The following is a 27,003-nucleotide window of genomic DNA, read 5'->3' on the forward strand; positions in this document are numbered from 1 at the left end:
GTAAGCTGTCCAGGCCATATGCACTAATGTAACCCCATACCATCAGAGATACAGGCTTTAGAACTGTACCAGGATAACAAACTGGATGGTCCCTCTCTTCTTTAGTCCTCAGGACGTGGCATCCGTCCTTTATAAAAAGAATTTCAAATTTTGATTTATCTGACCACAGAACAGTTTTCCATTTTGCCTCAGTCCATTTTAAATGAGCTTTGGCCCAAAGAAGACAGCTGTGTTTCTGGATTTGTGGATGGCACAGCCACATGGAGACAAATTTAGGAGTATATGCAAAAGTTCTTTGTTGTATCGGCGTTTAATCCACACGGTTTTGGGGGGCCGTAAACCCTACTTTTTGAAACTGGTTCCCAGAGTGAACAAATCTGGACAGCCAACCACAACTTTCTTTACATCGTACATAGCGTAGCCCACTTAAGCTGCATGCACAGGCCAAACCAAAACAACAATGGTGGGTGACAGGGTTGTGTTCGTGCTGCAGAAGCTACTGAGCTTATTATGACTTTTACAGCAAAATCTGATGCTCCTTTACTACCACAGAGAACAACATACACCAGATGTTCTTAAATCCACCAAGGAGAACAACCAGAAGGGCATCCAGAAAGTTTTGGGCCGTTTTCTGTAATCTTCTTCTCTCTTTTGGCAGCAACACAGCGTCACTTACGGGCTTGGCATATATACTACAGTGTTTTCAGTCGTTTTCAGTGGTTCCGTGCTTACACAGACATTTCCTGAAATGATCCCGTATTTACAGAAAACTTTTTCAAAATGAAATGGAAATAAATCATTTTCGTCTCCATGTGGACAAGGCCTGAGCCCATGAGTTCCTGAGCCCATGCAGTGATTTCAAGTCCAGAATCAGGCCTGTTTTTAATGCAGTGGCCCCTGAGGGCCCCACGTTCACCAGCATCCAATACTGACTTTCAGCCTTACTCCTTGCTCACACAGATTTCTCCAGATTTTCTGAATCTTCTGATGGTATTATGGGCTGTAGATGGAGGGATCTCCAAGGTTGTTACAATTTCATACGGAGGAACATTTTTCCGAAAGTGTTCCAGAATTTTTAGACACCTTTCACAGATTGAAACTCTGCCCATCTTTACTTCTGAGAGTCTCTGCCTCTCTAAAATGCTTCTTTTATACCAAGTCATGTTACTGACCTGTTGCCAATTAACCAAATTAACTGCAAAATGCTCCTCTGACTGTTTCTTTTCATGAGGACCACTTACTTTTCCTGCCTTTTATTACCATGTCCCTACTTTTTAAAATATGTTGCCATCATCAAATTCAAATAAGCTAATTTTTTTAATGAAATGGTTAATGTCTTATTTTCAACATCTGATTTGTTTTTTATGTCCTATTGTGAATAAATTATAGGGTTATGAGATTTGAACATTATTGACTTCTGTTTAAATTTACATTTTAGACAGTGCTCCAACTGAAAGTGGGGTTGTAGTCTAGTTTAGTTTATTAGTTTATTTGACAGGGGCCATGCACAACATAACTGTTGAGCCAGAGTTAGCTATAAAGCTAATTTACATCTGTGGTCCCTGTGTAGATTCTAACTTTACTGTAACATGACATTATCATAAAGGTTTGTACATTCCCCTGAGTTTGGCTGAAGGTAAACCAACAAAAATACCCATAGCGCTGCCGAGGTTTCTTCCTAAAGGCCTCTACATGTCTGAAGGTTGAAGGTTGTGGTGTGGTGCAGGCATGGCGTGCTTTATGGAAGCTATGGAGAGCACTCTGCCATGAGCCAGCCCAGCAGAGCTGGACTTAGGGGGAGAATTGGCATCGGCTTCGGAGAGCACGAGTGTCAGCAGCAATGGGCCGATGAGCGTGGGGTGAGGGTGGGAGCAGCAGCGTTTGCAGCAGTTTTGTAACAGAGATACACGTGCTGTTAACTCTGCGTCACATACGTATGACCTGTGTCCACCTGATGCTGTGCACTTCCTTTACAATGATACGACTCAGACCTGAGTGCCGAGACACTGGGGATGTGAAGCAACGATGTGAGAAAGTTACAGAGCTGGTAAACTGAGTCTACAATCGTCACAGGTGTGATGGGTCATTCTCACGTTACAGAGACAGTCTATCAGAATATCAGGGACAGATCAGCTCTGTTTAGAGGTTTAATGTTGAAACAGGAGAAACTAAAGAGGAACACAATCTGTGTTTCAGTCCAGCTAGAGACCGTTTAAACTGGTGACTAGCACAGTGGTTCTCAAATGGTCTAGCCTAGGTGAGCTGGAAATTTCTGCAACCATACATTATTACTACTGTACAAGTGTTTAACAATGTTAATTTAAACTTTATGGCATCTTTTACAATTCATTCTTATTCAAATGGATTTATTTTTACTGTGTGCACTATGTGGCTCAGGAGTTGCTCTGCTGTTTTGTTGTTTTTGGTGACAATGACCATAAAGGATTTAACTATGGATTCATAATGCAGTTGGACGCAGGGTTAAACAGCAAGTACGTCTCAGGTTTAGGAGCAATGGTTACTGACCCCTCGCTCAGATGGATAAAACTACTTGTCTCCTCGTGGGGTTCGTCCTCAGGGGTTATATGCGACCAGCTTCCCGTGCTCTCTTCACTGCTAGCGCTCATTGAACGCTTGTCCCTCTTCACTACGGCGGTCACCGCCACAGCTGGCCTGTCCCTCTCACTGCTGGGGAGAGCAAACCGCAAGATGGTGGGAATGACCATCGACCATGCAACTCAGCATCTGCTGCTTTGAGTTTGACCTTTGACTTCTCTAGATCAGTCGTTGTTCAGTTTATTTTTAAAACCCAGTTGTAAAAAGGTAGAATCAGGGTCAGTGCAGTTTAAGCCCAACAGATTTTTCCCAGTTACTGTTAAAAAATAAGAAGCAAGACATAGAAAAACATACCCTCGGCTATGTCAGGCAGTTCAAATTAAATGGGAATTTAAATAAAGACATGTTTTTGTTTTCTGTGTCTTATTTTGTGTTTGTTCATGTCTTGTTTTTTTTTTTTTCAAAAAGAATTGAAATAAATGTTTAAGATTTGTTTTTTTTATCTTATTGTTTTCATCTAAAGATCAAAGAAGGAAAATCAAAGAATGGAAGACTGGTGATGTAACATTTTTTCAATGTTGCAGATGTTCTGAAAAAAGAATGTTACGGTACTAGTGTTCTGTTTTTTGATCTACCTTCCAAACACAAAAACAATAAGATGTAACCTCTTTCTCCCCTTCATGTGTGTTAAGGTGTTTGATATTTCTTGTTTTTAGTTTTCCAAAAAAAAAAAAAAAAAAAAAAATGAATATCAAAGATTTGTTTTTTTTTTTCTTATTGTTTTCATCTTAAGATCAAAGAAGGAAGATCAAAGAATGGAACACTGGTGATGTAACTTTTTTGATGTTGCAGGTGTTCTGAGAAAAAAAGGATGTTACATTACTAGTGTTCTGTTTTTTAATCTTCCTTCCAAACACAAAATCAATAAGATAAAAAAAAAAAACAACCATTTCTCATTTCTTTATATTCTTTATGAAAACAAACAAAAAAGAAACAGCAAACCAACAATGAAAGAACTATTTTTCATTCTCCATTTCCCATTTATTGTTTTCCAAAAGAAATTAGTACAAGAAAAATGGTTCATTTTTCATTGTAACATCTTAGAGTTTTGATCAAACAAGGAAGATCAAAGACTGGAACACTGGTGATGTTATGTTCTTTTTTTCTTTATGCGTGACCCGCAACAGGTGTTTTGTTTTCTATTTCTCGTTTTCTGTTTGCCAAAAAGAATTTTAAAAAATAAATTTATTTAGTTGAGTTTATCTTCTCATTGTGATTTTGTTCAGATCCGCAAAAAAAAAAAAAAAAAAAAAAAAAAATCAAAAAAGAGACCAATCCGGATTCAGAACACTAGTGATGTTACATCTTATTTTTTAATATGATTGTAAAAAAGGTCATTACATCAGCCTTCCCTAATGTTTTTTTTTTTCTCTTTTTGGTTGAGAAAATAAAAAAAGAAACTGAAAACACACAAAAAATGAACAAACCTTTTTTTCATTCTCCATGTCTTAATTTTTGCTTTCCAAAAGGAATGAGTACAAGAAAATAACTTTTTTCATTGTGCCAGTTTTGTGCTTTATATCCAAAAAGAAAGATCAAACAATGGCCCCTCGCCTGTTGCTACAGGTGGGTGTTACTTTGAGCTCGTTTTTTTTTTTTTAATACACAAAAACAATATGACAAAAAACAAACTGTTTCTCATTTATTCTGATACTTTAATGAAAATGAACCCAAATTTGACATGTGATAAAAACTGCCTTAAAAGGCAAAAGGCATGTTTTTTTTAAATGTTTGGTTTTCATACTTTTGAATGGTGGCTGTGAAAAAAGCCATTTCTTGATTTTGGATTCCTTATTTCAAATAAAAAACCTGCTGGCTGTAAAATACACTGACCAATCAGGATACTTCATGGAGCTCTACAGAAACATTTAGATGTAGGCTGATGGAACTTCAATTAACTGTGATTGAAAGAAAGCAAATTCATTCCAGGATCTTTGCTGTGTTCCCAGGAGGAGACTGCTGGATTTCCCCTGGTTTTTGGAAATTGGATTAAATGAAGTTATAATCAGATGATTGAAGCCTGCCATCCTTGACAAGTCTGGGGGGAAATCATGTTTTATTGACGAGGCGGGTGATTGAGTTCCACTCAGACACAAGGGGCTCACAGACTCACTCCACTTGCTCCAGGATTACAGTCATAGTCTAGTAAAAGCAAGTCTGCCTCTCCTGGGGCTTTAGAGCTTTTCCGTTGGTTCTTCTCCAATTTCATTTGAACGAGTCTCATTGTAGGAAAAAATTTCTTTAAAAATCCCTTTCATTTTCCCCATTGCTGATTTGATTATTAACTATTTTGTCCAAAATATCCAAATCAGTCTTACCAAGAGCTACTTGGGTGTGAAACAGTGGGATATGCTACTGTACAAGTCAAAATTTGTGAGATATCACACAAAGTTTATTCCCAATCTCAGCCAAAAAACACTACAATACCCACAATCCTAGTGTATCACGATGGCATCAGTGATTGGTGGGATCTCTGGTAACCAGGTTAAGATAAGTTGTCTGAGTAGATAAGATATAGATCCATCTAAAGGTTTCAACACATAACGAACATCATCAGGACAGAATGCAGTGTTGTAGTCGAGTCACCAAACCTCTGAGTCGAGTCCTGAGTCCCTAGTGTTCAAGTCCGAGTCAAGTCCGAGTCACCGAAGAAAAATTCGAGTCGAGTCAGAGTCAAGTCCTCTTTACCTTAGTCTGAGTCCAAGTCAATCCCCATTACCTGTGTTTGAGTCCTAGACGAGTCCCCAGTATCTAAAATTACATTAAATTATCAATTGTTTTTAAGTCATTCCAGCTTTACAGGTGGGCTACACTGCTGTGTTTCAGTAATGTATGAATTTCTTCAACTTTTTATTCTAAAGGCTAGAGGAGCTGTAACACTCTTCATCTACAATATTAGTTATATTAACAGGATTATTTGTATATTTAGGGTGGAAAAATGAGGCAACATTTTTTAACTGAACTCTTTTTAGCTATCTTATACTAAATATTCCTCCTTTAAAATAACTGGATTTATTCAGATTTCTCACTAAAAACAAAAATTCCAATTTTCTCCATGGGGCATTTGAACACATCATAAAAAGGTCTTCACTTTGTCCTCCCTTCGATACTCTTAAGTCTGAGTTGTCATTAAACACATCACAGTTTTACCGTATGTCAGCCTGTTTAGCTCACTAATCAGCGTTATCTCGCCGAGATTCAACGTTGGATTGATATTTTTAACTAACGGGACTCACCACGAGGTTTAAGAGTTTTTATCACTCTGTCCAAGACTGAGGAGGATTACTGTACAGCAGCAACAGCAGCTAATATGACGAGTCCGAGCAGCTGTTGGAGATTTTCAGCCATTCAAAGGTAGGCTCTCTGCACTTTAGTTTAATTTCTTGTAGATTACTGCGGGAATACAGAGAAGAGCCACAGGTTTAAGCTGCCTTTCAGGTCCTCTCTCTGTCACCCAGGCTCCCCGCTCCTCCTCCTCTTTCCTGGTTATTTTCACAGACAGCAGGTTAGACTCACATAAACGTGCTTGCAGGTGAACGCCCGTGCCGGGTGCTGCACTGAGCAGTTATGAGGGGTTTTCTCACACAAAAACAACAAATATTACAATTAAAATAGTCTAATAAGGTTTGAGTCCTTCTCTTTATCCTCAAGTCCTGATGCAGTGAAAGCTCGAGTCTGAGTCAAAGTTGGAGTCATCAGTGCTTGAGTCCAAGTTGAGTCACGAGTCTGCCAAATCAGGACTCGAGTCGGACTTGAGTCCAAGTCCTGGACTCGAGTATTACAACACTGACAGAATGAGTCAAACCAAAGTCAAACATTCATCAAACTTGAGGTTTTGATTCCAATGAATGAATGAATGGATCTAATGTGATTCTCTCTGATCAACCAGAAAACAAACAGCTGCATCACAAAAATTATAATGGCGATTCATAGTCAAAAGGGAAACTTTCAAATATTCTAGATTCTTTTCACTTAGTGTGAACTATTTAATGCAAGCAGCAATAAAAAAGCTTTATGGACGTAACCTGTAGAGTGGGAATTTTTTAAAAGTCAACTACAGGCATGGCTGTTAAAAAAGCACAAAATGAATCTGACGCTTTCAAACGCTGGGAGAGGGGTGAGAAAAGACTGGGAATGTTTAGAATGCTCCAAAACATCTAGAACATTTAATCTGTGATTGGTTGTCTTACTTGTTTCAGTGAGAAAATGCCAAGACACATTCTACATGAGTTACAACAGCATGGCTTCACAGTGATAAGGGGCAGGGCCTAGACCGGCCTCAATGCAAAGGCAAGGATTGATTGTCGTACAGGCTTTAAAGGATGAGATTACCTTTCAAAGGCAAGGACGGAATACTTATAAGCTTTAAAGGATGACGTCACCAAGTACAAAGAATGGAATGTTTTATAAGATTCAATGGATGACATCATCAAACGCAAAGGAATGAATGATTTATAAGCTTTAGGATGACATCATCAAAAGCAAATAACAGAATGTTTTATAAGCTTTAAAGGATGACATCACCAAGTATAAAGAATGGAATGCTTGATAAACTTTAAAGGATGACATCACCACGTATAAAGAATAGAATGCTTGATAAACTTTAAAGGATGACATCACCAAGTATAAAGAATGGAATGCTTAATAAACTTTAAAGGATGACATCACCACGTATAAAGAATGGAATGCTTGATAAACTTTAAAGGATGACACTGTCAAACACAAAGAATGGAATGTTTTATAAGCTTTAAGGGATGAATTAATCTTTCACATGCAAGGAAGAATGTTTATAAACTTTCAAAAGACGACGTCATCTTCGAAGGCAAAGGATATATGAGAATTAGCGTTTGAATTCACAAGATTGACTTTGCAAAGTTTTGACATTAAAGTTACAATTTTATAAGATCAGAGTCATTAACTCCCAAAATTCTGTCTTAATTAATGAGAATAAAGTGTTGATCTACAACATGGAATTCAAATCTTTAGTTTATAAAATCAGAGCTGTTAAGCTAGAAGAATTGAGTAGACAAGAAGTAATTAAGTTCCTCAATGTCAAAACTATACAGGCCTAAAACTGTGATTCATATCATAGTAATTACTTTTTAGGAAAAAAAAAGTTGTGAATTTTAAAGACTGAAGATGTTAATTTACTGCCTCTATACTTGCTGAATTAATGCAGTAATTTATGCAAATCATACTGGATGGATTCAGGGGCTTTGATTGCGGGTGAGTCTAACTTTATGTCAGTTCTGCATTTTGTTTTTTGTAACATTTACGCCATAAATAGCAAGATCAAAACACAATAAAGGCTTAAAATATTTCACGACGAGTGTTATGAAGCAAAATAAAAGATTTCCACTGAATTTTACATTTTTGAGATGCAACTGTAGTTTTGGTATGCTAGCTGATAGTCTACCAATAATCTTATGGCCAAAGGGGCGGTCTAATCCTCCCAAAGAAGTGATCAGTGTTATACCTGCTGGTGGTTGTTGCTCTCTCCGCACGCCTGGTAGCTGAAGTGTCTTGGCTTGTTTCTTGCGGTCGTGCTCCTGCCCTGTTTAAAAGAGCGTCCTCCTCCCGCTGATCTCCCTCAATGTGGATGAGCGGGACGTCTCTGTGGCCCCGCAGGCACGGGGCACCACTGTCACTGCCAAAAGACCCTACTCCACTGCCACTTTTCTCCTGGCTGGACCTACTCCGCCCACAGCCCAGATGGGACTGTTTGAACCCCCGTCTCCTTTCACCAACAGGCATGTGTGGCTGTGGGAACGACCCAAACGAGCCCCCAGCTGCATCTTGTTGGCCCCCGAGTGCAGACCTGCCAATGTCTACTATGTCCGCTGCAAGGCGATTGGCAAACTGTTGCACGTGGGGCTGGGAGTCGCCTGCAGCCTCCAACTCAATACTGTCCTCTGGATCAGCAATGATCTTGTTCTTTCTCATCAAGGACTCAATAGAGGTCGACCACGTCTCATGAATCAGCATGTCAGTGATCTGGTCAGACTTGCCCCTTTGATAGAGGCAGGAGTCTGACTTACAGAGTCCTGTGGTTGACACAGAGCTGTGAGGGAAAATATTCAATGTGTCTCCGTGCACATTGCGGGCAAAACCATCAAAAGAATTGGCCTTAATAGGCGAGTTGACGGTCAGCCTTGAGTCTGAGGATCTTCGGTCTGGGACTGAGGACTGTCTTATACAAAAAGGTGTTCGAGGGGACGGGGGGAACAGGCTGTTGCTCCACTCTTTAGTCTTTGCAATCCCATACTCCTTGTTTTCCTTGTCCATGTTCTTCAGCATGAACCTGTAGAACTCCTCAGTGATGCTCTCTGTGCTCGACTGCTTGGAAAGGCAGGATGATGTGCGGACGTTCAGATGACCATTTTTCTTTGAGGCAGCCTGTTGCACTGCTGCAGCCAGAATGCTGCTTGCATTTTTTCCTGCGTAGTAGTCCAGAAGCAGATCAAAGCCCCTACCTTCGGTTTCCATCTGGTTGACCATGAAACGTGAGAACTCGTCGGTGATGCTCTCGCAGCTCGACTGCTTGGAGATCGAGCTTCCTCGACTTAAGTTCTGACCTAACCGGCTGCCAAGACCCAGGGTGTTTGCTGTGCCTGAGGGATCTGCATCTTCTTCTGGTATGCTCTCATAACTCGATGCCTTCCCTCTGCTCCACCGCTCACACTGCAACCTGCTGCGTGTCTGGCCCGTTTTGGAGGTATCCACCACGTTAAGCTCGGGGCAGTTCATGATCCTGGCAGTGACTTCGGAGGCAAAAAGTGCAAAAGGATCCTGTAGCTCCTCGGGGTTGACCGTTTCGTCCACCACCCTGTTCACCAGCCTCTCCATCAGCTCTGGCTGCTCCTCAGTTTTCCTCTTGATCTCACTGAGACGTGGCGCCCGATGTTTCTTTGAGGAAGCATTGCCACTTTGACCGTCTTTTCTTCTCAGCACCGAACGACAAGAGGGTATCAAGTAGGTTTCATGTGCCTCAGCTGACGTTCCTTTTAGTGCACAGAACCAGGGTTGTTTACCAGTAGAGTTCTCCAGGCAGATGGCAGCTAGTTCTGTAGCCATAGACACCACTGTAGAAGCCAAATCATCAGCATAGCAAGTGATGGGTGTCCTGGACTCTGAGTCCATTCTCAAGTAAAGCAGGGAGCTACAAGAGTTGAGAGAGGACTGGGGTGTGAGCGAGGACTGCCTACTGTCACTGCTTGTCCCGAGTCTTTCCCTCCTTTCTAGGCTATAAGACGGAAGCTCACTCCAAGCATCCCTGATCTGCTGAATCTGTGGGTGGTCGGGGATGTCCTTGCTCGGCAGTGAAGTGGATTTATACATACTTTGTCTGCATGCCGACTGGATCTGTTGCTCTTTGCTGTTTGATGAGAGGGAAGATGCAATAGGATCAGCTTCCTCACTGCTGTGCTTCTCTGAATTTGGGGGCTGGCTTTGTCCTACTAGGCACTGTAGTTGAATCGGAGGATCCTTGCGGTCTTTGCTGGTAGCAGGCTCTCTTGCACAAGTATGATCTTCTTGTGTGTCAAATGACTCTTGGTCACATGTTGAGATGTGACTGATTTTCCTCTGAGTCAGACAAAGGATATCAAAAAGCAAATTGTTTACGCTGTCCTGCAGAAAAACCTGAAGGTTTGGTGCATCTTTACCAGTCCCTTCAAGTTCTTTTTTCTTTTTAGCCTTCTCCAAAGCATGCTTAAACAGACTGTCCGCCACCTCGTTTATCAGGTCATCTACCTCCCTTTCATCCATGCAGGTCTTTTTCGGACACGTAATGCCATCTACAATCTTGTTATGTGTGGCCTCCAGAAGCTGGGCTACACTCCTATAACCTTGTGGCTGAGTAAGTACCTCAGCTGCCTCTCTGTGTAGGACTTCCGCAATGTTGGCACGAAACGCTTCAACACTAGTTCCCTCTGCCACCCTACAGTGCAGCGGGATGGCCGTTGAGGCCTCTGCAGCAGTCATCAGACCGCGGGATGCTGTGTAGACCTCAACGGAATCAGCGTCAGAATCACAGACTTCCCCCACCTCTTCTGTCAGCTCCACAGCGGCTACAGCGCCAGCTACTTGAGCCATGCCGCACACTGCAGAGGAGAAGGAATAGTCAGCTGGGTCTTCTGGTCCCTGCACCTCCTCCTCGATGTCTTCCTCTGACGCTGATTCCAAGGCGAGCTGTTCAGTCAGCTGTGGGGTGGTTATGGTGCCGATGACACTGGCCGCACAAGCTAATGCCACCTCCACATGTTTGGACGGGTGCTCTCCATTGTGGTAGGCTTGTGTCCCATTCTCAGGAACCTCGCTGGCTTTGGCAGTCACACCCTGATCAGGCACATGAGACCCATGGCTTTCTTGCCATTCAACAGCGCTCTCCGAACTATCTGGGCTTTGAACGATTACGATCTTGGGGAGCTCAAAAGAACAGGTTCGCTGTTGAGAGGACTGTTTGTTCCTAGATGGGTCTGTGGTGGAGGCGCGATTGGAGAGCGACACACTGACAGCAGCTTCAGACACAAAGGAGGTTTCATCTTGAGAGAGGCGTATGAAGGCGTCTTGTAAAACCGACTCAGCCAGATTGGTGGCGTAGTGACCAGCTGATTCCTTCGTATGAAAGCTTGCTTGCTGATGTGCCTCTCTTTTGACCTCTGCACCGTCCCGGTTCTGCTGATGGGCCGGCGGTCCCCTCTGACACTGAAGTCTGACGCAGTGTTTCTGAGCTGCTTCTACCAAGCTCTCTGTAGGGTCACCACCATCTGGTTCTGTGAAGACATAAGAGAGAACAGAGGGTTAAAAGTGTCATCATGAATTAGATAGTGGGCATTTCATCATATCATGCTCCCTCCACCCCTCTGCCCTGTTTCTCTGTGGGGTGCCGCCATTAAGAATGAACAGGAACAGAGGAAAATTTAGTACTGTAAAGTTTTAAATGAAACTTCACAAAAAAGAATCCTCATTTTAAATAACATGCTTTTAACTCAAATGATGATGAACAAACAGAATAAGCCTTGTTGGGTGAGCGATCGAACAAGTCTGTGCTATGAAACAACTCTCTAATATTAGCCACAGTAGCTAGTTCCCCTTTGAGTGCCAGTTTCCTTTCCTCTATCCTTTATAATTTTTTCAATCACATTTAAAAAGCCAAACTGGTACCACATGAAGAGTCAGCTCTACTGAACTGAGCCAAATATCTGGATCTCTTAACAAAGGCAGATTTTCTGTCATAACGAGGTTTGTGAGACGGAAATCAGATAAAGAAACACAGGTAAGAATGGGAGTTTAATGAGCTGAATCATGGCTACACTGTACTGATCCAAACTGGACCACTTTGTGGGAGCGGACCACATGAGTTGTGTGACACGGCTCCAGCCTTTAAACAGAGGCTTTTTAAAGTCCAGCCGGCTGCCTTTTTAATGTCAGTTTTTGTAATACTTTTTTTTTTTGCCATATCACTACTTTCAGGACACAAAAGTAGCTGAAGAATAAAAAGTGTCTTTATTTTTACACTTTGTATACACTTTTGTCAAATTTGAAAAGAAATCGACTCACTGCTGTTCTTTGTTCTACTATTAATTAAGAAATGTCAAGTTCTGATAGAACTGGCAGCATCCATGCTAATGTCTTCCACTATGATTGCACCAGCCTCTTGTTGCTGCTTGCTTACGTCACGACTCTGCTGCGCCTGAAAGTACTGCCCCTGGTTGCTGATTGGTCCTGTCACTTTCTAACCGAGCCCAAACGGTTTACATGGGAGCTTTGCAAGATGGATTCACCAGTGAGAAAACACGGAAAACAGGCATATCCATCTGCTTTTCAAGGTTAATTTAGCCTAAGCAAAAACAAAATGCAGTTTTTAAAAGATGATTTCATTCATTAAGGGAAAAAAAACATGCTGTCTGACAAAGTGAAGTAGGCTAAAAGATCTAAAAACGCAACACATCATGGCACCAGCTAAAGAATTTCAAGAACAGATGAGATCAATCCAGGGAGGGTTACAAAGCCATTTCTAAGCCTTCGGAACTCCAGCCAACTATGGTGAGAGCCATTATCCACAAACTGAGAAAACTTGGAACAGTGGTGACCCTTCCCAGCAGTGGCCAGCCAATCAAAATGACTCCAAGAGTGCAACAACGACTCATTCAGGAGGTCCCGAAAGAACCTAGAACAACATCTTAAGACCTGCAGGCCTCACTTGACTAATCTGGATGAGCCCAAAGACTTTTGGGAAAATGTTCTGTGACGAGATAAAAGCTAAATGTTTGGAAGGTGTGCGTCCCGTTACATCTGGAGCAAAGCCAACAGCATTTTATCAAAAGAACATCATACCAACATGGTGGTGGTAACGTGATGGCCTTTTTTCCCCTGGTAAATAAAATGTTCATTAAAAACTGCATTCTGTATTTAATCAGGTCACCTTTGTATAAAATAAAAATCTATTCTACGATCTGAAACATTTAAGAGTGACAAATATGCAAAAATAAAAAGTAAGGAAGGGGACAAATACTTTTTCACATATCTAAATTTATGGCGATATTCTAAAAAAATAGGCACATAAAACTAGAATCAAAACCGTGACCAACCATTTCTGAAGCCATCGTCTTCACTGTCATCGCCGAAGTGCTCTGACGCCGTCTGGAAGTCTTCTTCGATGGAAGAGATGGAGCGATTTGTATCGTCGTCAACCCGCTGCAGCGGCGCCCGGCTGTGCTGAAGCTGCCGCTCTTTCCCCCACTGCAGACCAATCAGAAACTTGTTGATATCGATGATGACGCTGGTGGGCTGGTTGGAGCGTCTCGGTCCTGAACACTGAACCAGGCAGACTCCTGCACTTCTCTGCTGTCCAACCTAGGTGGAACATAAACAGAAACCTGTTAGTTGTACATACAGAGACACGTGAACGTTCATGTATCGTGAATATTCATACCAACTATTCAAACACACAATGCACACAGAAATGAGGAAACACAACAGGACAGCATACACATAAATCAGCAATTATGTGATACTGGAAATACCCATTACACCTGGATTTACTCTGTTTCTTTCATACATTTTTTCTTTATTCTGCTCACATTGAACTTATTTAACTTGTTCATGCATTTAAATTGTAAATATTCTGTATGAATAAAATAATTGCATACTCCTGGGTTTGTGCTTTGATTTTAACCATAGCTTTATACAATGATGTATGATATGATATGAGCATCAAAAACACTGAGATGGTCAGTGTGGCTAAAATACACTCAGTACCCCATCACAAAAGAAAACAGAATTTTAGACATCTTTGCAAATTTATGAAAAAAAAAAAAAAGTCGAAATTTTACATTGACATAAGTATTCAGACCTTTTACTCAGCACTTAGAGCACCTTTAAAAAATAATAATAATAATAATAATAATAATAACTTTGGGCCTTTATCAGATAGAGAAGGACAGTGGATAGACCCAGAAACAGAGAAGAGAGTGGGGAGAGACATGCAGGGAACGGTGCCACAGGCCGGATTGAACCCGGGCCGCCCGCGTACATGGTGCGCGCCTTAGCCACTCGACTACCGACATGCCCCAATACTTAGAGCACCTTTGGCAGCAATTTCAGCCTCCAGTCTTTTTTTAATATAACACAACAAGCTTTGTACAGCTGAATTTGGGGATTTTCTGCAATTCTTCTTTGTAACTACTCTCAAGCTCAATCAGGTTGGGTTTGGACTGTCAGTGGACAGACATTCTCAGGTCTCTCCAGAGATGTTTGATAGTGTTTAACTCTAGGAGATTCAGAGTTGACTCCTGTGTTGTCTTGGCTATGTGCTTAAGGCCGCTGTCATGTTGGAAGGTGAGCCTTCAGCCCAGTGTGAAGTCCTGATCCCTGTGAAACAGGTTTTCTTTGAGAAAATCTCTGTACTTTCCTCCATTCAGCCTTCCCTCAACCCTGACCAGTCTCCCAGTCCCTGCTGCTAAAATGCACCCCCACGGCATGATGCTGCCACCACCATGCTGCACTGATGGGATGGTATTGGGCAGGTGATGAGTGGTGCCTGGTTTCCTCCTAACATAATGTTTAGAACTGAGAGTCAAATGTAATTTAGCTTTTGTTGAAAATTAAAAATCTGTGATATTTCTCCACTGTGGGAAAATCTGTAAACAAACAATGCATCTGTATCTCTTCTGCCTCTCAGGTGTAGAAAGCAGGGACCCCAGGTTTGGCAGGGTGCATAGAAAACACCACCATGGTTTGGTGACAGATTTAGGAAAGAAAATAAATGCTCCCACTAAGAATATAGACTAAAATGTGAGGACTTTCTATGGACTAAAACTAGACTAAAACTATAAAGGATAGAAAATACTAAAATGTGACTAAAACTAAAACACGTGCTCAAAAGACTAAGACTATTAACACTGGTAGGAGAGTCCTTCAGGTGCTTTTTTGCAAACCCCAAGCAGGCTTTCATTGTGTTTTGCACTTCTGGAACTTTGTCCCGTCTCCACATAAGATCTCTGGAGCTCAATCAGACTGACCATCAGGTTCTTGGTCACCTCTCTTACGAACCAGCTCTCGGAAGAGTCCTGGTTCCTCCATCTGAGAAGTACAGAGGCCACTGTGATCTTGGGAACATTCAGTGCAACAAAAAGTTTTCTGTAGTCTTCCGCAGATCTGTGCCTGTCAACAATCCTGTCTCTGAGCTCTGCAGGCAGTTCCTTTGACCTCATGGCTTGGTTTTTGCCTCTGATATGGAATGTAAGCTGTGAGGCCTTCTACAGAGAGGTGTGTGCCTTTCAAGTCCATGTCCAATTAATCTAATACACCACAGGTGGACTCAAATCAATGTGTAGAAACATCTCAGAAAGATCCAGAGAAATGGAGGAACCTGAGCTAAATTTCAAGGGTCTGAATACTCATGTCAATGTGATATTTCAGTATTTATTTTCCATTAATTTGCAAAAATGTCTAAAATTCTGTTTTGACTTTGTCATTACAGGGTACTGAATGTAGATTAATGAGAAAAAAATGAATTATTTGACAGTAGCGTCAGGCTGCAACATACATTTTTTTTCAAAAATTAAAGGGGATCTGAATAGTTTCTGAATGCACTAGATGCAATGGATTTTCCGTGTCTTTGCAATACTCCATCCAAATGCTAATTTGCAATGCCGATGTTTTTTTTAATGCCAGTTCTTGGTCCTGCCAGCACATTTCCTACTAGTTAGGGAAGCCATTGTTTCCAAAAGTGAGAATATTTTGTTGAAATTGGAGCTGATAAATATTGATCATCAGTTGATTAAACAGCAGTCATTATAAAGAAGAAAAGAGAGGAGAAGGAAAATACAGCTGTTGAATCAACTTTTTAAAAGTCACCTTGAATGTAACAAGCCTCACATGAATGTGATGAAGGAGAGGAAAGATCTGGGCAGAGAACTACTCGATAGAAGGACTACGTTTCCTAGAGTGGACATCTTCATAGCACAGAAAGTTCAAATTGAATCACACTAAACTGGGATACAAAGGAACAGCTTGCTCTTTTTGCCTCTCGCTGCAGGCCGGTTAATCCAAACCCAGAAAAAAGCCCTTGCAGGGTTCTGAGGACAAACTCACCTGAGAGGAGGGGTGCGGATGCGTTTGGCAAGAGTCCGAGGCATCGAGGCCGCCAAGCAGTAGGATCTCGTTTTCTTTGGGCTGGTGGACCGTCAGTAATTCAACAAGCTTTGGCAGGTCAGCAGACACCGATGCCAGTTTCTGCAGGAGACATGCCAAGCACACGGACACAATGCTCAAAGATAAAAAAGCTTTTCTCCAGGCAGTCTCAAAACTGAACATGTGTTCTCTGTTGTTCCAATTCAGATGCATAATTATGAAATCCTTCCAGCGAGAAGGCTTGAGCCACAAAAATGCTCTTTAACGGTTAATCACTGTCACAACTGACAGCTACATCTGCATTTCAACAAAACTAATTCTGCTTAAGGATTCTGAATCCAGAACAGAGTCAGGGTTTATAAAAGCAATGTAGGGATGTCCTCAGTGCGTTTTCACTATGTGGTGCCACCTCGACTCATCTCAACCCTACTCTTTCCTTGTAATTTTTCCATCAAGGATCCTACCTTGTTTTTGATTTCACCTCAGGTAAGGAACAAAGGTGTTAATGCCATCAGAAAAAAAATAAGACCAAAAATGTTCCTCAGTGGCCATTTTTCCATTAGGGAGATAAAAGATCTTTCATAATATACAAATTCTTATATAACGCATTACTAATGTATCAATAGAGCATTTACAAATCTTTTTTAAAATGACCTAAATAACTTAAAAGAGTCTAGTGGGATCAAGCAGAGTCAGACAATACTAAGCTAAAATTTGCTTGAGATGTTAACAAATAGTATCAGCAGATATAGGAGTTTCTGATGATATTTGCAACCAATAGATCAGCTACAAATATCCACCTATATCCATTGTATATAGCTGCCAACATTAGCTGTATATATATATTTGTTTACATTAGCTATAAGTATGAGCTGATTTTAGCTGTAAATATCAGCTTACATCAGCTGTAAATATCAGTTTTTATCAGCTGTAAATATCAGTCTATATCAGCTTTAAATTTTAGCTTATATCAGCTGTAAATATCAGCTTATATCAGCTGTAAATATCAGTTTATATCAGCTGTAAATATCAGTCTATATCAGCTGTAAATTTAAGCTTATATCAGCTGTAAATATCAGTTTATATCAGCTGTAAATATCAGTTTATATCAGCTGTAAATATCAGTCTATATCAGCTGTAAATATCAGCTTATATCAGCTGTAAATATCAGTTTATATCAGCTGTAAATATCAGTCTATATCAGCTGTAAATATCAGCTTATATCAGCTGTAAATATCAGTTTATATCAGCTGTAAATATCAGTCTATATCAGCTGTAAATTTTAGCTTATATCAGCTGTAAATATCAGTTTATATCAGCTGTAAATATCAGTTTTTATCAGCTGTAAATATCAGCTTATATCAGCTGTAAATATCAGTTTATATCAGCTGTAAATATCAGTCTATATCAGCTGTAAATATCAGCTTATATCAGCTGTAAATATCAGTTTTTATCAGCTGTAAATATCAGTCTATATCAGCTGTAAATATCAGCTTATATCAGCTGTAAATATCAGTTTATATCAGCTGTAAATAGCCTATATCAGCTGTGAATATCAGCTTATATCAGCTGTAAATATCAGTCTATATCAGCTGTAAATATCAGCTTATATCAGCTGTAAATATCAGCTTATATCAGCTGTAAATATCAGTTTATATCAGCTGTAAATATCAGTCTATATCAGCTGTAAATATCAGCTTATATCAGCTGTAAATATCAGTTTATATCAGCTGTAAATATCAGCCTATATCAGCTGTAAATATCAGCTTATATCAGCTGTAAATATCAGTTTGTATCAGCTGTAAATATCAGTCTATATCAGCTGTAAATATCAGCTTATATCCGCTGTAAATATCAGTTTATATCAGCTGTAAATAGCCTATATCAGTTGTAAATATCAGCTTATATCAGCTGTAAATATCACTTTTTATCAGCTGTAAATATCAGTCTATATCAGCTGCAAATATCAGTTTATATCAGCTGTAAATAGCCTATATCAGCTGTAAATATCAGTTTATATCAGCTGTAAATAGCCTATATCAGCTGTAAATATCAGTTTATATCAGCTGTACATATCAGCCTATATCAGCTGTAAATATCAGTCTATATCAGCTGTAAATATCAGCCTATATCAGCTGTAAATATCAGCCTATATCAGCTGTAAATATCAGTTTATATCAGCTGTAAATATCAGCCTATATCAGCTGTAAATATCAGCCTATATCAGCTGTAAATATCAGCCTATATCAGCTGTAAATATCAGTTTATATCAGCTGTAAATATCAGTCTATATCAGCTGTAAATATCAGTCTATATCAGCTGTAAATATCAGTCTATATCAGCTGTAAATATCAGCCTATATCAGCTGTAAATATAGGCTTACATCAGCTGTAAATATCAGCCAATATCAGCTGTAAATATCAGCTTATATCAGCTGTAAATATCAGTTTTTATCAGCTGTAAATATCAGTCTATATCAGCTGTAAATATCAGCTTATATCAGCTGTAAATATCAGTTTATATCAGCTGTAAATAGCCTATATCAGCTGTGAATATCAGCTTATATCAGCTGTAAATATCAGTCTATATCAGCTGTAAATATCAGCTTATATCAGCTGTAAATATCAGCTTATATCAGCTGTAAATATCAGTTTATATCAGCTGTAAATATCAGTCTATATCAGCTGTAAATATCAGCTTATATCAGCTGTAAATATCAGTTTATATCAGCTGTAAATATCAGTTTATATCAGCTGTAAATATCAGTCTATATCAGCTGTAAATATCAGCTTATATCAGCTGTAAATATCAGTTTATATCAGCTGTAAATATCAGTCTATATCAGCTGTAAATATCAGCTTATATCCGCTGTAAATATCAGTTTATATCAGCTGTAAATAGCCTATATCAGCTGTAAATATCAGCTTATATCAGCTGTAAATATCACTTTTATCAGCTGTAAATATCAGTCTATATCAGCTGCAAATATCAGTTTATATCAGCTGTAAATAGCCTATATCAGCTGTAAATATCAGTCTATATCAGCTGTAAATAGCCTATATCAGCTGTAAATATCAGCTTATATCAGCTGTACATATCAGCCTATATCAGCTGTAAATATCAGTCTATATCAGCTGTAAATATCAGTCTATATCAGCTGTAAATAGCCTATATCAGCTGTAAATATCAGTTTATATCAGCTGTAAATATCAGCCTATATCAGCTGTAAATATCAGCCTATATCAGCTGTAAATATCAGCCTATATCAGCTGTAAATATCAGTTTATATCAGCTGTAAATATCAGTCTATATCAGCTGTAAATATCAGTCTATATCAGCTGTAAATATCAGTCTATATCAGCTGTAAATATCAGCCTATATCAGCTGTAAATATAGGCTTACATCAGCTGTAAATATCAGCCAATATCAGCTGTAAATATCAGCTTATATCAGTTGTAAATATCAGCTTATATCAGCTGTAAATATCAGCCTATATCAGCTGTAAATAGCCTATATCAGCTGTAAATATCAGTCTATATCAGCTGTAAATATCAGTCTATATCAGCTGTAAATATCAGCTTATATCAGTTGTAAATATCAGCTTATATCAGCTGTAAATATCAGCCTATATCAGCTGTAAATAGCCTATATCAGCTGTAAATATCAGTCTATATCAGCTGTAAATATCAGTCTATATCAGCTGTAAATATAAGCTTATATCAGTTGTAAATATCAGTCTATATCAGCTGTGAATATCAGCCTATATCAGCTGTAAATATAAGCTTACATCAGCTGTAAATATCAGCCTATATCAGCTGTAAATATCAGTCTATATCAGCTTTAAATATCAGCCTATATCAGCTGTAAATATCAGTCTATATCAGCTGTAAATATCACCCTATATCAGCTGTAAATATCAGCTTATATCAGCTGTAAATATCAGCTTATATCAGTTGTAAATATCAGTCTATATCAGCTGTAAATATAAGCTTACATCAGCTGTAAATATCAGCCTATATCAGCTGTAAATATCAGTCTATATCAGCTGTAAATATCACCCTATATCAGCTGTAAATATCAGTCTATATCAGCTGTAAATATAAGCTTACATCAGCTGTAAATATCAGCCTATATCAGCTGTAAATATCAGTCTATATCAGCTGTAAATATCAGCCTATATCAGCTGTAAATATCAGTCTATATCAGCTGTAAATATCAGCTTATATCAGCTGTAAATATCAGCTTATATCAGTTGTAAATATCAGCTTATATCAGCTGTAAATATCAGCCTATATCAGCTGTAAATAGCCTATATCAGCTGTAAATATCAGTCTATATCAGCTGTAAATATCAGTCTATATCAGCTGTAAATATAAGCTTATATCAGCTGTAAATATCAGCTTATATCAGCTGTAAATATAAGCTTATATCAGTTGTAAATATCAGCCTATATCAGCTGTGAATATCAGCCTATATCAGCTGTAAATATAAGCTTACATCAGCTGTAAATATCAGCCTATATCAGCTGTAAATATCAGTCTATATCAGCTTTAAATATCAGCCTATATCAGCTGTAAATATCAGTCTATATCAGCTGTAAATATCAGCCTATATCAGCTGTAAATATCAGCTTATATCAGCTGTAAATATCAGCTTATATCAGTTGTAAATATCAGTCTATATCAGCTGTAAATATAAGCTTACATCAGCAGTAAATATCAGCCTATATCAGCTGTAAATATAAGCCTATATCAGTTGTAAATATCAGCTTATATCAGCTGTAAATATAAGCTTATATCAGTTGTAAATATCAGCCTATATCAGCTGTGAATATCAGCCTATATCAGCTGTAAATATAAGCTTACATCAGCTGTAAATATCAGCCTATATCAGCTGTAAATATCAGTCTATATCAGCTTTAAATATCAGCCTATATCAGCTGTAAATATCAGTCTATATCAGCTGTAAATATCACCCTATATCAGCTGTAAATATCAGCTTATATCAGCTGTAAATATCAGCTTATATCAGTTGTAAATATCAGTCTATATCAGCTGTAAATATAAGCTTACATCAGCAGTAAATATCAGCCTATATCAGCTGTAAATATCAGCCTATATCAGCTGTAAATATCAGCCTATATCAGTTGTAAACATCAGCCTATATCAGCTGTAAATATCAGTCTATATCAGCTGTACATATCAGTCTCTATCAGCTGTAAATATCAGCCTATATCAGCTGTAAATATAAGCTTACATGAGCAGTAAATATCAGCCTATATCAGCTGTAAATATCAGCCTATATCAGTTGTAAACATCAGCCTATATCAGCTGTAAATATCAGTCTATATCAGTTGTAAACATCAGCCTATATCAGCTGTAAATATCAGCCTATATCAGTTGTAAACATCAGCCTATATCAGCTGTAAATATCAGCCTATATCAGTTGTAAACATCAGCCTATATCAGCTGTAAATATCAGTCTATATCAGCTGTAAATATCAGCCTATATCAGCTGTAAATATCAGCCTATATCAGCTGTAAATATCAGCCTATATCAGTTGTAAACATCAGCCTATATCAGCTGTAAATATCAGTCTATATCAGCTGTTAATATCAGCCTATATCAGCTGTAAATATCAGCCTATATCAGCTGTGAATATAAGCTTACATCAGCTGTAAATATCAGCTTATATCAGCTGTGAATATCAGTTTATATCAGCTGTAAGTATCAGCCTATATCAGCTGTAAATATCAGTCTATATCATCTGTAAATATCAGCTTTTATCAGCTGTAAATATTAGCCTATATCAGCTGTAAATATCAGTCTATATCAGCTGTAAATATCAGTCTATATCAGCTGTAAATATCAGTCTATATCATCTGTAAATATCAGCTTTTATCAGCTGTAAATATTAGCCTATATCAGCTGTAAATATCAGCTTATATTGGTGGTGAATAAATGCCTCTATTAGCCATACATATTAGCCTTTTTCAGTAATAAATATTGGCCTTAATGGGCTGTGAATATAATCCTATAGCCACTGTAAGTATTGTAAGTATTGTATCAGATGTTAATATTGGCCTATCAGTTGTACATAAAGGCTGTTATCAGCTACAAATTGGAGGCAAATATGATTTTTATCCACTTTAAATGTCAGCCTTTAATTTTTGGCCAATATAGGATGTATATATCATTTATAACCAAAATATCAGCCATATTTCCATTCACATTCGTGTTTAAGGCAGGACCAACAAACAGCAAAGAGCCCTTCTTTTGTTCCTTTGCATTTCTTAAACTTTAAAGTTAGAAGATGTCAGATATTCTCAAAAATCCAATATCCTGCATACCTATCAAGTGTAGCTGTAAGTAGTCAAGTAAAGGAAGTTGAGCCAAGTCAAGGAGTCAAGCCATGCCAAGTACAGTCAACAGTAGAGCGAGCCAAGTAAAGCCAAGTCGAGCTGAGTAGAGAGTCAATTAACTCCAAGCTGAGTCAAGCAGATCTGAGCAGAGTCAACTAAGTCCAGCAGGGCCTAGCCTAATTGGTAGTAGATAAGCATAGTCGAGTAGATTTCACTTAAGTTGAACTGAGTAGATCCAAGCTAAGTCATGCAAAGTCGAGTGAAGATGAGCCAAGTTGAGCTGAGTTGAGTCAAGTTGAACGGAGTTAAAGCTGGTCAAACTGGAGGCACTTATGGAGCACCGCTACCTCAGTATGGAGGAGGATCCTGCTCACCTTGATGCTTTTTTCATCATGATAGTCTGTTTTCTTTGGGTCCAGGTTCACGAAACAGATCTGAAAAAGACAAAGTGAAAAATAAAGAATATGTTTATTAGAGGATTATTTCCAAATGGAGCCCAACAATGACCACCCACTATCAGGGATGATCTGCATTCAGATGTATATTTACACAGCTGTTCTTCAGAGAATCTGTAAAGATACAGTGCTGTGCAGAACTTTAAGACATGTTTGGGCAAAAACATCGAGGCTGAGGTAAGGTGTAGATGTGGCAAGTAAGCTTACTGACGTCACCGTCGGCCGGTAAAGAGGAAATATGCTGTAGGACATGTTTCATGTACCTTTGCTAAAAGCTGCATTTGTTGTCTTATTGTTTCTCCTTATGTGTTGCTGATTTACTTTGCTGTATCCATTTATATCCAGTACAGTGCCTTTACTAACATAAAGACAAACACTACACCAAATGCAAATTGGATTTTAGTGTCATAAACATTCAATTTATTGTTTTTTTAATGAAACTCATGGATGGTATTGTGGCCCAGGCCTCTCTGGATCACTGAAATCAATCTCAGACACCTGTGATCATTAGTTTGCCAGGTGAGCCCAATTAAAGGAAAACTACTTAAGAAGGACGTTCCACATTATTAAGCAGGCCACAGGTTTCAGCAATATGGGAAAGAAAAAGGATCTCTGCTGCTGAAAATCCTAAAATAGTGAATGCCTTAGACAAGGAATGAAAACATTATATATTTCAGTTAAACTTAAGCATGATCATCATACTGTGAAGATATTTGTGGCTGATTCAGAGCACAGAAGGGGTCGTGTGGATAAAGGTATAATGAGGAAGGTTTCTGACAGACAAATTCATCAGATTAAGAGAGCAGCTGCTAAAATGCCATAACAAAGCAGCAAACAGGTATTTGAAGCTGCTGGTGCCTCTGGAGTCCCACCAACCTCAAGGTGTAGGATCCTCCAGAGGCTTGCAGTCATGTACAAACCTACTATTTAGCCGCCCCTAACCAATGCTCACAAGCAGAAACAGTTGAAGTGGGCCCAGAATGACATGAAGACTCATTTTCAAACAGTCTTGTTGACTGATGAGTGCCTCGCAACCCTGGATGGTCCAGATGGAGGAGTAGTGGATGGTTGGTGGATGGCCACCATGTCCCAACAAGGCTGCAACGTCAGCAAGGAGGGGGGAGGAGTCACGTTTTGAATCATAGGGAGAGAGCTAGTAGGCCCCTTTAGGGTCCCTGAAGGTGTGAAAATGACCTCAGCAAAGAATATAGAGTTTCTGACTGACCACTTTCTTTAGTGGTACAAAAAGAAGAACAGTGCTGTCTGTAGAATGACTATCTTCATGCATGACAATGCACCATTTCATGCTGCAAAGAATACCTCTGTGTCATTGGCTGCATAAAAGGAGAGAAACTCATGGTGTGGCCCCCATCCTCCCCTGACCTCAACCCTACTGAGAACCTTTGGAGCATCCTCAAGCTAAAGATCTATGAGGGTGGGAGGCAGTTCACATCAAAACAGCAGCTCTGGGAGGCTAGTCTGACATCCTGCAAAGAAATTCGAGCAGAAACTCTCCAAAACCTCACAAGTTCAATGATGCAAGAATAGTGAAGGTGATATCAAAGATGTTAACATGTAACTCGGCTTGTTTAGATGTTTTGATTGAAATAACTTTGATCTCAGTAAATAAGACCTCCTAATGCTGCAAATTCAACAAATGACCATTTTCAGTGCTTCTCAGTGTATAAAATGTTTTGGACCTCTGTTGTACATAATAATGTGGAACAGTGCATTTTACGATTTTTTTTTTTTTTAATTGTTGAAAAAAAGTTGTCATTGGGAGGTTGGTCAATAAAATCTGAATTATGCTCAAACCATTGATGACTTGAAAATCATACTGATTGTCATCCCATCTGACTGGTTTTTTAGAAAAATCTGAGAAAAATAACATTTGCATAATAATTTGGAAAGTGGTGCAGCGTAGCTGCAGGAGCTGGGGTTCTTTGTGGTGAAATCAACAAACTGAATTTGTAGACTTCTCAGCCACAATGGGAAGCTTTCTTTGTTATAAGTCCACCGTCTTTTAAGTGACAGGTGCTTCAGTCATTTTGAGACCAACGGCCACTTTGTTCTGTCACTGTCTTTCATTCTCTCACTTTTCTCTGTATATAATTTATTGGTTGTAGTTTGGTTTTATGATCGTTATCAGTCAAATAAAGTGTCATTGATTCTGATTAATGCTGCTTAGTTAATATTCATAATTAGTTAAAAAATTATATTTATAAAAAAAAGATGTCTCTGCTGGTTGAGAGGGTCATGTACAATTTTGCACCTTCATTTTATTTAAATTCCAATATTTATTCATCATTAAAAGTATGATTATTTAGATTTTAACTGATTTTCAGGGTAGTGCCCTGTTATTTATTATCTTGACTGGTAAGTGTGCTTACTTATATTTATAATTATAATTATAATTATTCTTTTTTTTTTCCTGAAACTGTGAATGCACCATGTTTTTTTTTTTTTAAACAAAGTTAATATCATAAAAACATTTGTCTTCTACAGGAGTATACCATTGTTTCTTACTCAGTTAGGTTATGGTAAGTCTAACTTGGCTGTTTGTGACATCACAGCGAGTAATTAAATATACTATTGAGAAACAGAACAGGATTTTTACTTCAGGAAACACCTCATAGAGCTCTTAAAATAAACGTTTGCAAAGGTGTCCCAGTTACGAGGTTGCTGTCGGTGCCATATCACCTTCCACTATGACATTTCTTTCCTGCAAACAGACGTGCGTATCGCTGCCCTCCTAGTGACTCGCCATATCAGACTACAGCGGCTGTCTGAGTAACCTCTGTGGTAAAACACCTCCTTCCCTCTCAGGGTTTCAGGTGGAAATATCTCCATCCCTGTCACTCCTTTTCTTCTTCTCTGTCTCCTCTCCTCTGTCACACTCCCTGCCTCGTCTTTTCCCCACATCTCACCCACCTTCGCCTCCAGCTGTGGCTCTAATGGACTGTGATGGAGCCTGCATGTCAGCGCTGGGAGTCTGGGACAGTCAGCACATCTACTGCCTCAAATCCAAGCTGCCACATTAAGGCATTTGCACACCAGCCAATGTTTTCATTTAAAACTGCTGCACATTTAAAAAGGAAAACAATCTCAGTCTGTTTACAGGATGACTTGGATTTTTTTTTTAATGCTTGTTTGAAATCAACAGGACCATAATTAATTGAGACAACTTGAAATTATATTAGACTGTCATGAATTTCAAACCGTGTTTGACATTTGCATACTTCCTGAGCAGCCACGATGCCGATGATTCACAGGTGGGGCCGTCAGGATGAATTCAAACACAGCTTTGTGTGAAAATGTGAATGTTCCAGATGAAATGTTTATTTGGCAGGTGTAGAAAGGAGAGAGGAGGGGGAGCGAGCAGAAGGCAGGGCGGAGATAAAGAGGAGCCAGCAGGATCCCACCTGAGTGAGCTTTGATTAGGAAACATGGAGACAGTTTTAGTGACGCACAGAACAACAACACTTCATTAGCAACAAGAAGTGTGGTCGGATTTCAGTGTTATACGTACTGTAAGGCTACATCCCAACGCCCCTTAATCCCAAGAGGGAAAAGCTAGGGCTACATAACCCTCCAAACAAAGAGGTCCACCTGAAACCCCTGTCATTTGGGATTTTTTTTACTGTCCTTTACTGAGGCTAGCTGTCTTACTGTTTAGATATAGACCTCCTTTTACAGACAGATCAGGCATTATTACACGAAATTAACCACTGAAAATGTACGGATCTTAAAAGGTAAAAGTAAAAAGGTAAAAGTCTGATGACTTCTGACTTGTCCATGGTTGAGTCTTTCACAGTGAAATGAGACATTACGGAGCAGTGGTGGATTTATTCTACATCACTGTGCCTACATAGAGTTGCTGACATGTTGACCAAAGAAAAGGACAATAAAATGTGAGATTAATCAGGATTTTG

At 39.1% G+C, this 27,003-nt stretch overlaps 1 protein-coding gene across 1 annotated transcript in view; it reads right to left on the minus strand.

Annotated features, from left to right (window-relative positions):
- The window catches only part of LOC121524352 (SPHK1 interactor, AKAP domain containing), an 84,997-nt gene that overhangs the window by 8,508 nt on the left and 49,486 nt on the right, over positions 1-27,003 (minus strand). Inside the window, exons 4-7 of the mRNA XM_041809702.1 lie at positions 22,991-23,050; positions 16,216-16,356; positions 13,209-13,473; positions 8,093-11,390 (exon numbers count right to left, since the gene is read on the minus strand). Of these exons, the coding sequence (XP_041665636.1) occupies positions 8,093-11,390; positions 13,209-13,473; positions 16,216-16,356; positions 22,991-23,050 (3,764 nt within the window). The remainder of the gene's footprint in view (positions 1-8,092; positions 11,391-13,208; positions 13,474-16,215; positions 16,357-22,990; positions 23,051-27,003) is intronic.

The sequence above is a fragment of the Cheilinus undulatus genome, linkage group 2, assembly GCF_018320785.1.
Source record: "Cheilinus undulatus linkage group 2, ASM1832078v1, whole genome shotgun sequence".
Classification (NCBI taxonomy): Eukaryota; Metazoa; Chordata; class Actinopteri; order Labriformes; family Labridae; genus Cheilinus; species Cheilinus undulatus.